This window comes from Garra rufa, unplaced genomic scaffold (assembly GCF_049309525.1).
Source record: "Garra rufa unplaced genomic scaffold, GarRuf1.0 hap1_unplaced_735, whole genome shotgun sequence".
In the NCBI taxonomy this organism is placed as follows: domain Eukaryota; kingdom Metazoa; phylum Chordata; class Actinopteri; order Cypriniformes; family Cyprinidae; genus Garra; species Garra rufa.
The window spans coordinates 1-11,827 of NW_027395000.1; the positions used below are offsets into that span (position 1 = coordinate 1).

The 11,827-nt window shown below is 35.7% G+C and overlaps 1 protein-coding gene across 1 annotated transcript; it reads left to right on the plus strand.

Annotated features, from left to right (window-relative positions):
* Window positions 1-254: 254 nt before the first annotated feature.
* On the plus strand, window positions 255-10,870 carry wdr46 (WD repeat domain 46; the record flags this gene model as incomplete). The annotated part of the gene is made up of 8 exons (XM_073833067.1): window positions 255-367; window positions 1,586-1,673; window positions 3,967-4,028; window positions 5,003-5,107; window positions 6,486-6,636; window positions 7,821-8,056; window positions 10,161-10,314; window positions 10,720-10,870. Coding segments are annotated over 8 exons (1,060 nt in total), but the record flags the coding sequence as incomplete, so codon positions are not given.
* Between the last annotated feature and the right edge of the window lie 957 nt (window positions 10,871-11,827).

Sequence of the window (11,827 nt, forward strand, 5' to 3'; positions counted from 1 at the left end):
ATATAAAGAATATAAAGAAAACAAGTGCATAGAATAGAAATTGAATAGGGTTCAGTTGGGCAGTTGAGTTGAGGTACTGTTTCTCATAGTAAATGATAATTTAATTCATAGTCATTTTTTTTTTTTTTGACAGTTTTAGCAGATTTTGTGAGATTCACCTAAATTTGAAACATTTTCTTTAAAACATCATCTGATTCTGTACATGGACTGCTTTTCATGTTTTCAAGTTCTTTCACTCTGTTTTTATGTGTCAGCCTGCAAGAGGCCATGAAAAGCTGAAAGAAGCCATTGTGATCTCTGAGGCCATGTCTGAATATGCTCAGAAACAGGCTGCAAGATATGATCTTCTACTTCCGGAGAATGCTGGGTAGTTTTTTTTTTTTTGAATGACACATTAACTATAAATTCTGAGAAGTAATAAGAATAGGTAAACAAAAATGTAAATAATGTTATTACATCACCTTCATATCATTGCTAATATGCCTTTTTTATGTGTAACATATGAGTGGAGTATGTGAATGTCCAAGCTGCTCTGTTTCCATACAATAGAAGTCAATGTGGGCTGTGACTAGTCCATGTGACTTTTTTGCTATATTGAAAGTAGTGGTCGACCGATATAGACTTTTTGTTTGCTGATGATTTCTTAGGCAGCTGGGTCACACTGTTTTAATATAACACATTTAATTTTTTATTTTTGAATTTTACGTTTGTTTGTTTTTTATTATTATTATTTTTTTTATTAAAATATTTTAACTCTCCAATTTGGGTTCAATAAAAAAAAAAAAAGGAATGGTCATGCCGACCTTTCTGTGTAGTAATTGATCATAAAATCATATGTAGTGGTTTAAACAATTCTGCTTCGATTGGTACACATGCATACCGAACCAAATTTGCCTTGCAAATACAGTTACACCCCAAGTAAGCAGTCATAGCAACTTATTCTCTGAGCATTATGTCCCAGGGTTAGTTTACTTGAGAAGGGTTTAGCACTTACATTCCCTGTTAATTTCCCTGTGTCAGATTTCACACAATGTTTTCTATAAAAAAAGATTTTATGTATTTTTAAGGGACTGGTTAACACATGGCGAAATACTGCTCCCCATGGACCACGTGCTTTATTTATTGTAAAGCACAAGGCAGTGTTCATTTTGACATTGTCATTTTAGTGATGTATTTGTTTGTTTATTTGAAATTTATTTATTTTGCAGTGGGGCATTTTCTAAAAAATTTATAATGTCTGTAAAGATAAAAAAAAAAAGCATGTCACATATTTTGCTTACAAAAAATGTGGAAGCAAAGTGGCTAAACAGAAAAGTACAGACTGTTTATATTGCAATTAATTTTTATTTTTTTAATTCATATGTTTAGCATCAAACATTTTGGCATTTGCTAATAAAATATTGTTAATCAACCAAGAGTTTGGGGTTTATCTGACCCAGAAGCTTTTCCCATTCATGTATAGCATGAAAAAAGGTCAGCTTGGGCAATTCGTAGAACTACTGCATGTTAGTTGAACTATTCTTAATATTCATCTTGATTAGTAAATGCACACACATAAAGCTCATAACTGTCTGTCTGTCATCAGCTTCCTGGAAGGAGAGGAGGATGAAGACACAAATACAATCTCTCAAGATGACATCGCAGATGCAGTTGACATCACTTCTGGAGCAAAGGTGATAGGTCAATAATTTATTGATAGGTCTTTCAGGATTTTTTAGGGTTTAAAAAAAAGCTGAAATTAACCAACTATGTGGTATCAATATCCCCTTTCACACATACTATCTTTACTGGTAAATGACCATTAAGAGATCATAAATGGTGTTTTTTCAGTTCTGGTCATTTTTACTTATGAGAATTTGTCACTTTACCAGTAAATTAACATTATATTGCTATATTTGAACAAAGCATAAGATTACCGGTGTGAGCATGTAAGAGGTCAGGATGTGCTGATGTAAGTCTACAGTGGGTCGATCGTATCTGGTGGTCTGATGAAGAAGCAATTATTTTGCCCTGTTTACAGTAAGCTTTGCTGCTTTAGAATTGTTTTTCTATATAAATATGCACTAGATGGACATGTTTGGCTATTGCACCATGTGTCCCGCGTGAATGCGCATTTTTAAAAAGGCGTCTCTAGACCCTGACTTTTTCATTAATCAGCACTTTGGCTTGTTAGCTAGATGCTATTGTAATATGTCTCATGTTTTGGGGAAAAAACATGTTCTGTGTGATCAGCCTTTTACAGCTTTCACTCAGGTGTCAAAAAATTGTCAATAGATTTGGCAGTAGATGTAACTAGCGCACTTCTCATCCAGTCAGATGAGTGTTAAAAACGAAAGGGCCAAATAAGTAATACCGAACAATGACGTGACGCGATCAAATAGAGGCGGGCACTAATGCAGCAAACATGTCGACTGTGTGAAAGCATTTAAAACTGTCCGAGAAAGACGCAAAAATCATTACAAGCACCGACTGCATGAGACTTTTTAGAAGCGCATTGCATGTCTTCCATGAGAAGAGAAAGAGCTGGTTACTGTATGATGACTGAAATCACCATATGGCCTTAAACCATTAGTAAATAAACTACAGAACTTTATGTTGTCTAATACACGCACCAATTGTATTTATTCTGACAGCGCTGCACAAGCTTGTTAGCCAAGGTTCAAAGTCCAAAGCGCAAAGAAAAATCAGCGTGATAATGAATAGGATCAAGAAATCGCTGCAGCTGACTGAATAAACAGAATATTTAACTGCATTCATTGATTCAACATGACTGATAAACACACAACTATGACAATATATGATTTATCTGAGTTCTTATTGTAATTATTATAATTTTCACTATAATAAAGTATATAATAATGCAATGCTAATCGACATAGTCGTTATCACTGCTTAGAATACTTTGAAGTGTTGTATGCCTTATTCTGTTTAAGAAGCCACATCATCGCACAGAACGATTTATTTCAAACACTTGTTATGAAGTGAGTTTAGATTAAAAACATGTTGATTGCGGTATTTACACGTGCTTTCAGATGAAACAGCATTTACTACACAGAGCCATCGTTCACTGAAAAGCTACGCAAACAACTTTATTGCAGCGTGGTTACATAATATCGATCTGTGAAGCACCATTACTTTAAACGAGTTATACTTGAAGCGTGTCCTCTGAGAAATGCTGAAAATATCGCTATATATTGCTATAAATTGATGTGCATATATATATATGCACATTAAAATCTAATTGGCTCTAAACATTCACGCTCAAAACTATGGACTCAAGCGTATCGTCAAACTTCTGCTGTCTCCAGATCTCGAAGACATATTTTGTGCAATGCAAAAGTAACAAATCCATTCAAAGAATCCATGGTATCCTTCATACGGTCATGTTTTCCACTTCCTGCTACAGTAAAACACCCCATAACAGGGATAAGCCTGCATTTATTTGATCCAAAGTACAGAATGAAAAAAGTAAAAATTTTCAAGTAGTTTTAGTATTTGAAATAACTTTGCTATTTAAATCTATTTTAAAATGGATTTTATTCCTGTGATTTTTAAATCTGAATTTTTTGCATCATTACTCCAATCACATTCCTGAATTTTTTCAGGCTGCTTTGATGAATAGAATTTTTTTTTTTTTTTTTTTTTTTAAGAAATAAAGTTGTATTTATCTGAAATGTCTTTTATTATTACTTTTTATCCATTTAAAGCATCCTTGCTAAAAAATAATAGTATTCATTTCTATAAATGCTGATCTTTCTATTTATCAAAGAATCCTGACAAAAATGTACTCATCTGTTTTAAATGTTGCTTGAACAGCAGATCAGCATATTAGAATGATTTCTGAAGGATCATGTGACACTGAAGACTTAATTTACAGACCTTAACGTTTTATGTCATCAAGCAGTCTGTGTGTGATTAATTTTATTTTGTATGTTCCACTCAGTTTTTCTTTCTCTCTCCCTACAGTACTTCAACTTGCATCTTTCCCAGTTTGGGCCCTATAGGCTTGACTATAGCAGAACTGGACGGTATGTGCTAAGGAGTTATAATAAAATAGACATTTTAGTTACAGAATTTTAAAAACATAGCCTTGTATTAATATTATAGATGGCATTTGAATTTTCTGCTTAATACATTTCACAATGGATGGATTAATAGATGTTTTATCAGGTTAAAGTTTGGATTATATGTGACCCTGGACCACAAAACCAGTCATAAGGTTAAATTTGTCAAAACTGAGATATATACATCATATGAAAGCTCAATAAATAAGCTTTCTGTTGATGTATGGTTTGTTAGGATAGGACAATATTTGGCCGAGATACATCTATTTGAAAATCTGAAATCTAAGGGTGCAAAAAATCAAAATACTGAGAAAATCACATTTAAAGTTGTCCAAATTAGGTTCTTAACAATGCATATTACTAATCAAAAATTACATTTTGATAGGTTTACAGTAGGAATTTTACAAAAAATCTTCATGGAACATGATCTTTACTTAATTTCCTAATGATTTTTGACATAAAGGAAAATTAATAATTTTGACCCATACAATGTATTTTTGGCTATTGCTACAAATATACCCCAGCGACTTAAGACTGGTTTTGTGGTCCAGGGTCACATATTGCTGCTGCTATTTACACATACACATTCTGTATTATACAATTTGGAGCCTAGTAATTATACAATTATGCATTTTGGAACTGTTATCAATATGTTAAAATGAACTTACACTTCCTGTGATTAAGATATTTTTATTGACAATTATTTTTTTTTAATCCTGTATATCACTGTTTTCATGTGCTTTTCCATTTAAGAACCTTACTCAAAAAAAATAAAAATAAAAATAAATGTATTCACATTTACATCAAGATACCTTTAAACTAAACTCATAATATGCTCATTATAGGAGATGATTAGTTAAATAATTTGCATGAATTGCATTTTCAATGTGTTTATTGAAAAAATTACAGATTCACAAAAATGTATTTGTCTGCAACAGGCATCTATTAGTGGGTGGAAAAAAAGGTCATGTGGCCTGCATCGACTGGCAATCCAAAGACCTCATGTGTGAGATGAATGTCATGGAAACGGTCAATGATGTCAAGTGAGTGCACATGCAAAGAGACATATCTCTAGATTTTCTGCTTGTTATTGTAACCATTATTACTGAAAGTCTTTTGTTTCAAATTCTGTCTATTTTATTATGAGATTCTAACAATGAATACTGATTAATGTGGTGCGACAGACCAATGTGTGTCATCTGTTGTATTTTAATACAAGTTTTAGCATGAAATGAACATGAGAATTTATGCGGAAAGATACAGTACAACTTACTGAAATGCATCATGTCTCATGTAATCACAGTCTGAGTTTAAAAACATCAATAAAACAGCTTGTAATCAATGTCATGTAACGTTACATTTATCTCAGAAAGGTCGTTAATTGACCAACTTCAGTTAAGCTTTGGATACACTTAACAACTGACTGAAACAGTCTTCAAGTGTGTTGCGGCAAGTCTTAGAATGTTTCCATCGACTGGAGCAGATTCTAGTCTTTCGCAGTCAGAGAGGAACACAAACGTAATGACTGAGTTAATCCACTACACAACACATGTAATGACAAGTGCGAGTCACGATTTAACAAATTCTGCCGAATCAAAAAATCTCATAACTCATGTACAAGATTTTATACAAAAAGAAACTTGGATGTCAACAGACAGAGAGCAGTGTTTATTTACTGTGCAATTTGTGCAGTAAAGATAAAATCTTATTGTATCGTTTACCTGCGCTCCCACTCCACCCGAAGACAACACTGGTTTAATGTAATTGAAATGTTTAAGGTTTGTTTTACTTTTTGTAGTTTGTACTCAATATAACTGAAAACAATAACATTAGCATTAAATGAGAAATCAAGTTGCAGCACAATTCGGAGATATCAGAAACACTAAAGAAGATATGTATATGTTAAACTTCATATAAGGTGGCATTAAAAAGTCTTAAATTTCACTTGTTCCAATCTGCAGAAACCCTGTAAAATGTTTATATTAAAACAAATAATAATAAAAATTACTGAAGTAGAACCATAATGGTTATTGCTATAAAAACCACCTTTTCTCTTTAACTGTTGGTACGTTTTAGCCTTTAATATTAAATTAGTGTACTGACAGGTTCCCCTATGTAGTTTACTGCATTTTACTGGAAAAAAAATGTACACATCCAAATGAAGCGAGATCAGTTGCATCCAATTGCAAGCTTGTGAATTGAAATCAAATCAAATTGTGAAGTTTGTCAATGCCCAGCCCTAGTTATTACCAGCGTTTTCTGCTCTGCTAATATCTCCAGCATTATAAAAACAAAAACCTTTGCAGTGTTCATTGCACACAAAAACAGTGTGCAACTTTCCCCTTGTGCTTTAGTAATGAGTAATTGTCTCATTCTGGTCTTAAAGCTCACTTTCTCTTTGGCTCTTTATTCTACCTCCAGGTGGCTACATACAGAGGCCATGTTTGCTGTGGCACAGAAGAGATGGCTCTACATATATGACTCTAAAGGTGTAGAGCTCCACTGTGTGAAGAAGTTCAATGAAGTCTTGAGAATGCAGTTTCTGCCCTACCACTTCCTACTCGCCACATCGGTGCGTCAGCAAGTGCTTTTAGCTAAACTTTGAACTTCTTTAAGGTTTTAAAGGAACACTCCACTTTTTTTTGGAAATAGGCTCATTCTCCAACTCCCCCCGAGTTAATAAGTTGATTTTTGCCGTTTTGAAATCCATTCAGCCGTTCTCCTGTTCTGGCGATATCACTTTTAGCATAGCTTAGCATAGATCATTGAATCCTATTAGACCAATAGCATTGCGTTCAAAAATGACCAATGAGTTTCCATATTTGTTGTATTTAAAACTTGACTCTTCTGTAGTTATATCGTGTACTAAGACCGGTGGAAATGCAAAGCTGCGAGTTTCTAGGCTGATAAGATTAGGAACTACACTCCCAATCCGTCGTTATAGTCAAGGAAGTTTGCTGCCTAAATATGGCCGAAGCAGGCAAAGTATTATCAGAAATGAGTTCCCAGCAAGTTTAGCATTTGCACATGTGCTGCGTGGTATTACTGCTCCTGCTTCAGCCTTATTACGACAGCAAACTTCTTTGACTATTACGCCGGAATGGGAGTGTAGTTCCTAATCTTATCAGCCTAGAAAATTGAAGCTTTGCATTTCCACTAGTCTTAGTACACGATATAACTACAGAAGAGTCAAGTTTTAAATAGGACAAATATCGAAACTCGTTGGTCATTTTTGAACGCAATGCTATTGGTCTAATAGGATTCAATGATCTATGCTAAGCTATGCTAAAAGTGATATCGCTAGAACAGGAGAACGGCTGAATGGATTTCAAAACGGTAAAACTCAACTTATTAACTCGGGGGGAGTTGGAGAATTGCTGTCATTATCCCTGATGAAATGTATCTTGAGGAACATGGCTTTCATTTTGATTGCAGTATGTCAAAAAACAAAAAAAAAAAACACTCAGATGAGATTACTGTCTATTGGCATTTTTAATTAGATTGAAAAATGCAGTTGCACTGGCAAATTTTTTTTGCCTTTAAAATTTTGTGTGCCTTTAAAAATATGTATTAATTCACTACTGTTTACTAATTAGTTTAATTTAAAAAGTGATGCATTTCATTTTTATGGTTAAATTATTAAATTCATTGTTACTCATTCAACCTTTTCATGATGACACGTGAAAAGCCCATGTCTCTGTGCATTTAAAAGTAACTAGAGGTTTTCCATATTCTAATAATTATTTCACCTTTCAGAGTGCCACTGGGTTTCTGCAATATCTGGATGTATCGGTTGGTAAAGAGGTCGCAGCCATCGGCACAAAAATGGGACGGCTAGATGTGATGACACAGAATCCCCATAATGCAGTAATTCACCTGGGCCACTCAAATGGCACTGTCAGTCTATGGTCGCCCAACCAGAAAGAGCCACTTGTAAAAATGTTGTGTCATCGGGGTGCTGTTCGTTCCTTAACAGTGGATAAAACTGGCAGGTGAGTATCAAGAAATAATGGGGGGGATTTCACCAGTGCAGGGGTTAATTCACATTAGTACCTGATTCATGGAAATTAGACCAGCGGTCTCAGAGGTTACAGTAGATCTTATGGATGACTAACCCCACCCAACGTTAATCCTTACCTCGCTGAGCCTGTGAGCTCTTCAATAATGGATTCTAGCTGGAGTTTGTCAATTTTTCAGAATTAAAAGGGGGAAAAAAGTGTGAACTTAAAAGTGAGGCAAAACTAAGAAATTAACTTCCAGATGAACATGACTGTTGGTAGTAATGTGATTTAGGCTTTAGCTCTTCAGCTTATGAATTACGTGGGTGGACAAATGTGCGGATAAAGGGGCAGTAATACAGTGAGGGAAAAATTATTTGATACCCTGCTGACTTTGTACGTTTGCCCACCGACAAAAAAAATGATCAGTCTATAATTTTAATGGTAGGTTTATTTAAACGGGGAGAGAGAGAATAACAACAACAAAAAAATCCAGAAAAACGCATTTCAAAAAAGTTATAAATTGATTTGCATTTTAATGAGTGAAATAATTACTTGACCCGTTTGCAAAACATGACTTAGTACTTGGTGGCAAAACCCTTGTTGGCAATCACAGAGATCAAACGTTTCTCGTAGTTGGCCACTAGGTTTGCATGCATCTCAGGAGGGATTTTGTCCCACTCCTCTTTGCAGATCCTGTTCAAGTCATTAAGGCTGACGTTTGGCTGATGTTCGAGTTCATTCAGCTCCCTCCACAGATTTTCTATGGGATTAGGGTCTGGAGACTGGCTAGGCCACTCCAGGACCTTAATGTGCTTCTCATTGTATTGCTGGAATACCCATTTTCAATGCCCTGGCTGAGGGAAGTAGGTTCTCACCCAAGATTTGACAGTACATGGCCCTGTCCATCGTCCCTTTGATACAGAGCAGTTGTCCTGTCCCCTTAGCAGAAAAACACCCCCAAAGGATAATGTTTTCACCTCCATGTTTGACGGTGGGGATGGTGTTCTTGGGGTCATAGGAGGCATTCCTCCTCCTCCAAACATGGCGAGTTGAGTTGATGCCAAAGAGCTCGATTTTGTCTCCTCTGAAAACAATTTTACCCAGTTCTCCTCTGAATCATTCAGACGTTTATTGGCAAACCTGAGCAGGGGGACCTTGCGGGCTCTGCAGGATTTCAGTCCTTCACGGCGTAGTGTGTTACCAATTGTTTTCTCGGTGACTATGGTCCCAGCTGCCTTGAGATCATTGACAAGATCCTTCCGTGTATTTCTGGGCCGATTCCTCACCATTCTCCTGATCATTTAAACCCCACAAGGAGAGATCTTGAATGGAGCCCCAGACTGAGGGAGATTGACAGTTATTTTGTGTTTCATCCATTTGCGAATAATCGCACCAACTGTTGTCACCTTCTCACCAAGCTGCTTGGCGATGGTCTTGTAGCTCATTCCAGCCTTGTGTAGGTCTACAATCTAGTGCCTGACATCCTTGGACAGCTCTTTGGTCTTGGCCATGGTGGAGAATTTGGAATCTGATTGATTGATTCTGTGGATGGGTGTCTTTTACACAGGTAACAAACTGAGTTTTGGAGCACTCTTTTTAAGAGAGTCAGCTTGTTACCTGTATAAAAGACACCTGGGAGCCAGAAATCTTGCTGATTGATGGGGTCAAATACTTATTTCACTCATTAAAATGCAAATCAGTTTATAACTTTTGTTGAAATGCGTTTTTCTGGATTTATTTTTTGTTATTCTGTCTCTCCCTGTTCAAATAAACCTACCATTAAAATTATAGACTGATCATTTCTTTGTCAGTGGGCAAAACCACAAAATCAGCAAGGAGGTCAAATAAAATTTTCCCTCACTGTATATGCTTATGAGCTTTTGTTGTGCATTTTTCCTGCAGCAGTTCATTCTGTCTTCTGCTAAATTTTATCCATATGTGTTCTTCACTACAGTAAAGCGACATCACTGTCATGTTTTTAGTGTCAAATTTATCAATCGTTTTCATTTTGATTGTTGATTAGTTGTTGCAGCCTTAGCTCAGTCATACCTTATAAACTCTTTATTCATACTCGTAAAATATTTGTTTATTGCAGGTACATGGTGACGTCAGGTCTGGACAGGAAGCTAAAGGTGTATGATATCAGAGCTTTTAAATCTCTTCACTCCTGTTTCCTCCCTGCGGGTGCCTCTTGCTTATCTCTAAGCCAGAGAGGACTACTTAGTGCTGCTACTGGAGATATTGTACAGGTAGTGTACATATTCTCACACACACACACACACACACACACACACACACACACACACAAGTAAAAGTTTCTTCTTCCTTTTGAAGAAAGTTGGTAACCAAACTGTTCATGGTAGTATGTTTCCCCCTGTACTATGAAAGTCAGTGGCTACTGTCAACTGTTTGTTTACCAACATGCTTCATAATATTTTATTTTGTGTTCAAGAGAAGAAAGAAACCCAAACATGTTTGGGACAACTTGAGGGTGGGTAAATGATGGCCGATTTTTCATTTTTGGGTGAAGTATCCCCTTAAAGATGGAGATATCCATTTATCTTAAATTTAGTTATGACAACAGCACTATGTTAACTGTTAAACAATAAAGTAACTGTTATTACAATAATAGAGCTGTATGTTTGTATCCATAGGTTTATCAGAACATTTTGGGAGAACGTCCTGTATCCAAACCCTACATGGCTCATCGCCTTCGAGGGCAAATTTGGGGACTTGCGTATTGCCCCTTTGAAGATGTTCTAGGAATTGGACATGGAGAGGGCTTTACCAGCATGATCGTACCAGGTAAAACAGGAATACATTTTCACACAAAGGACATGTTCACTCCTTCATACCGGAAGTCTACATATAGTCAGTTGTGTTTAATGGATGACAGTGAATAGATGATTGATGAACAAAGTACATTTACATGGTCAAAGAACATTATCACTGACTTAATTCTAGGATGTCTAAACTCCTGTTAAACTCACTGAAGCGGTCTATTGTAAAATTAAACTCTTGTTTACATTTTATGTAGATCTGCACTGTGATGTTTATGATGTGCAGGGGCGTGAGTAGAGCATTTTAAATGGGGGTTAATTTAATTGAATGTAATGTAAAACGGCATCATCTTCACTGTAAGAATCTCAAGAGCAGTGAGTGATTTTGTCTTTTGCTGTTTGATTGACATTAAGCACAGAGACGGCAGAAAGAATATTACTTGTGGCCGCTTTATGAGCTGCACGAATCCAATATACTGTTACATGCATATTTTCATTCTCAACTGTTTACAATTTGAGACATAACTGACAAAGGTTTACACGAATAATCACCAAATGCCGCATTTTGCCGCAGTCTTTTTTAAATCAAACTGGCTTGATTTTCATCAGTTTAACAAAAAACAAGATGACTTATAATTTTTCTTCTTAAGTAAATGTATCTTGTTTAATAATCTTTAGACATTTGCACTTGAAAACAGTACAAGAACACAATATTTCCAATGTAATCAGAAGGTACATTAAAAAAGTAATGTCCATATTCTAGTGTTCTAGAATTGTGTAGAATTAATTAAAGTAAGAAGAAGAGATGTGTTGGAAGTTTTATTTTCAAACTTTGAAGTGTTGCTAATGCAGCTCATTGTCTGCTTCCTAGACATTTACATCTAGAGGACATATTGATGTATTGTGTTCCCTTTAATTCAGGGGTTCCCAACCTTTTTTACTCCTGGGCCCCCCTCCTTCTCCGGTCAATTTTGCAAGGCCC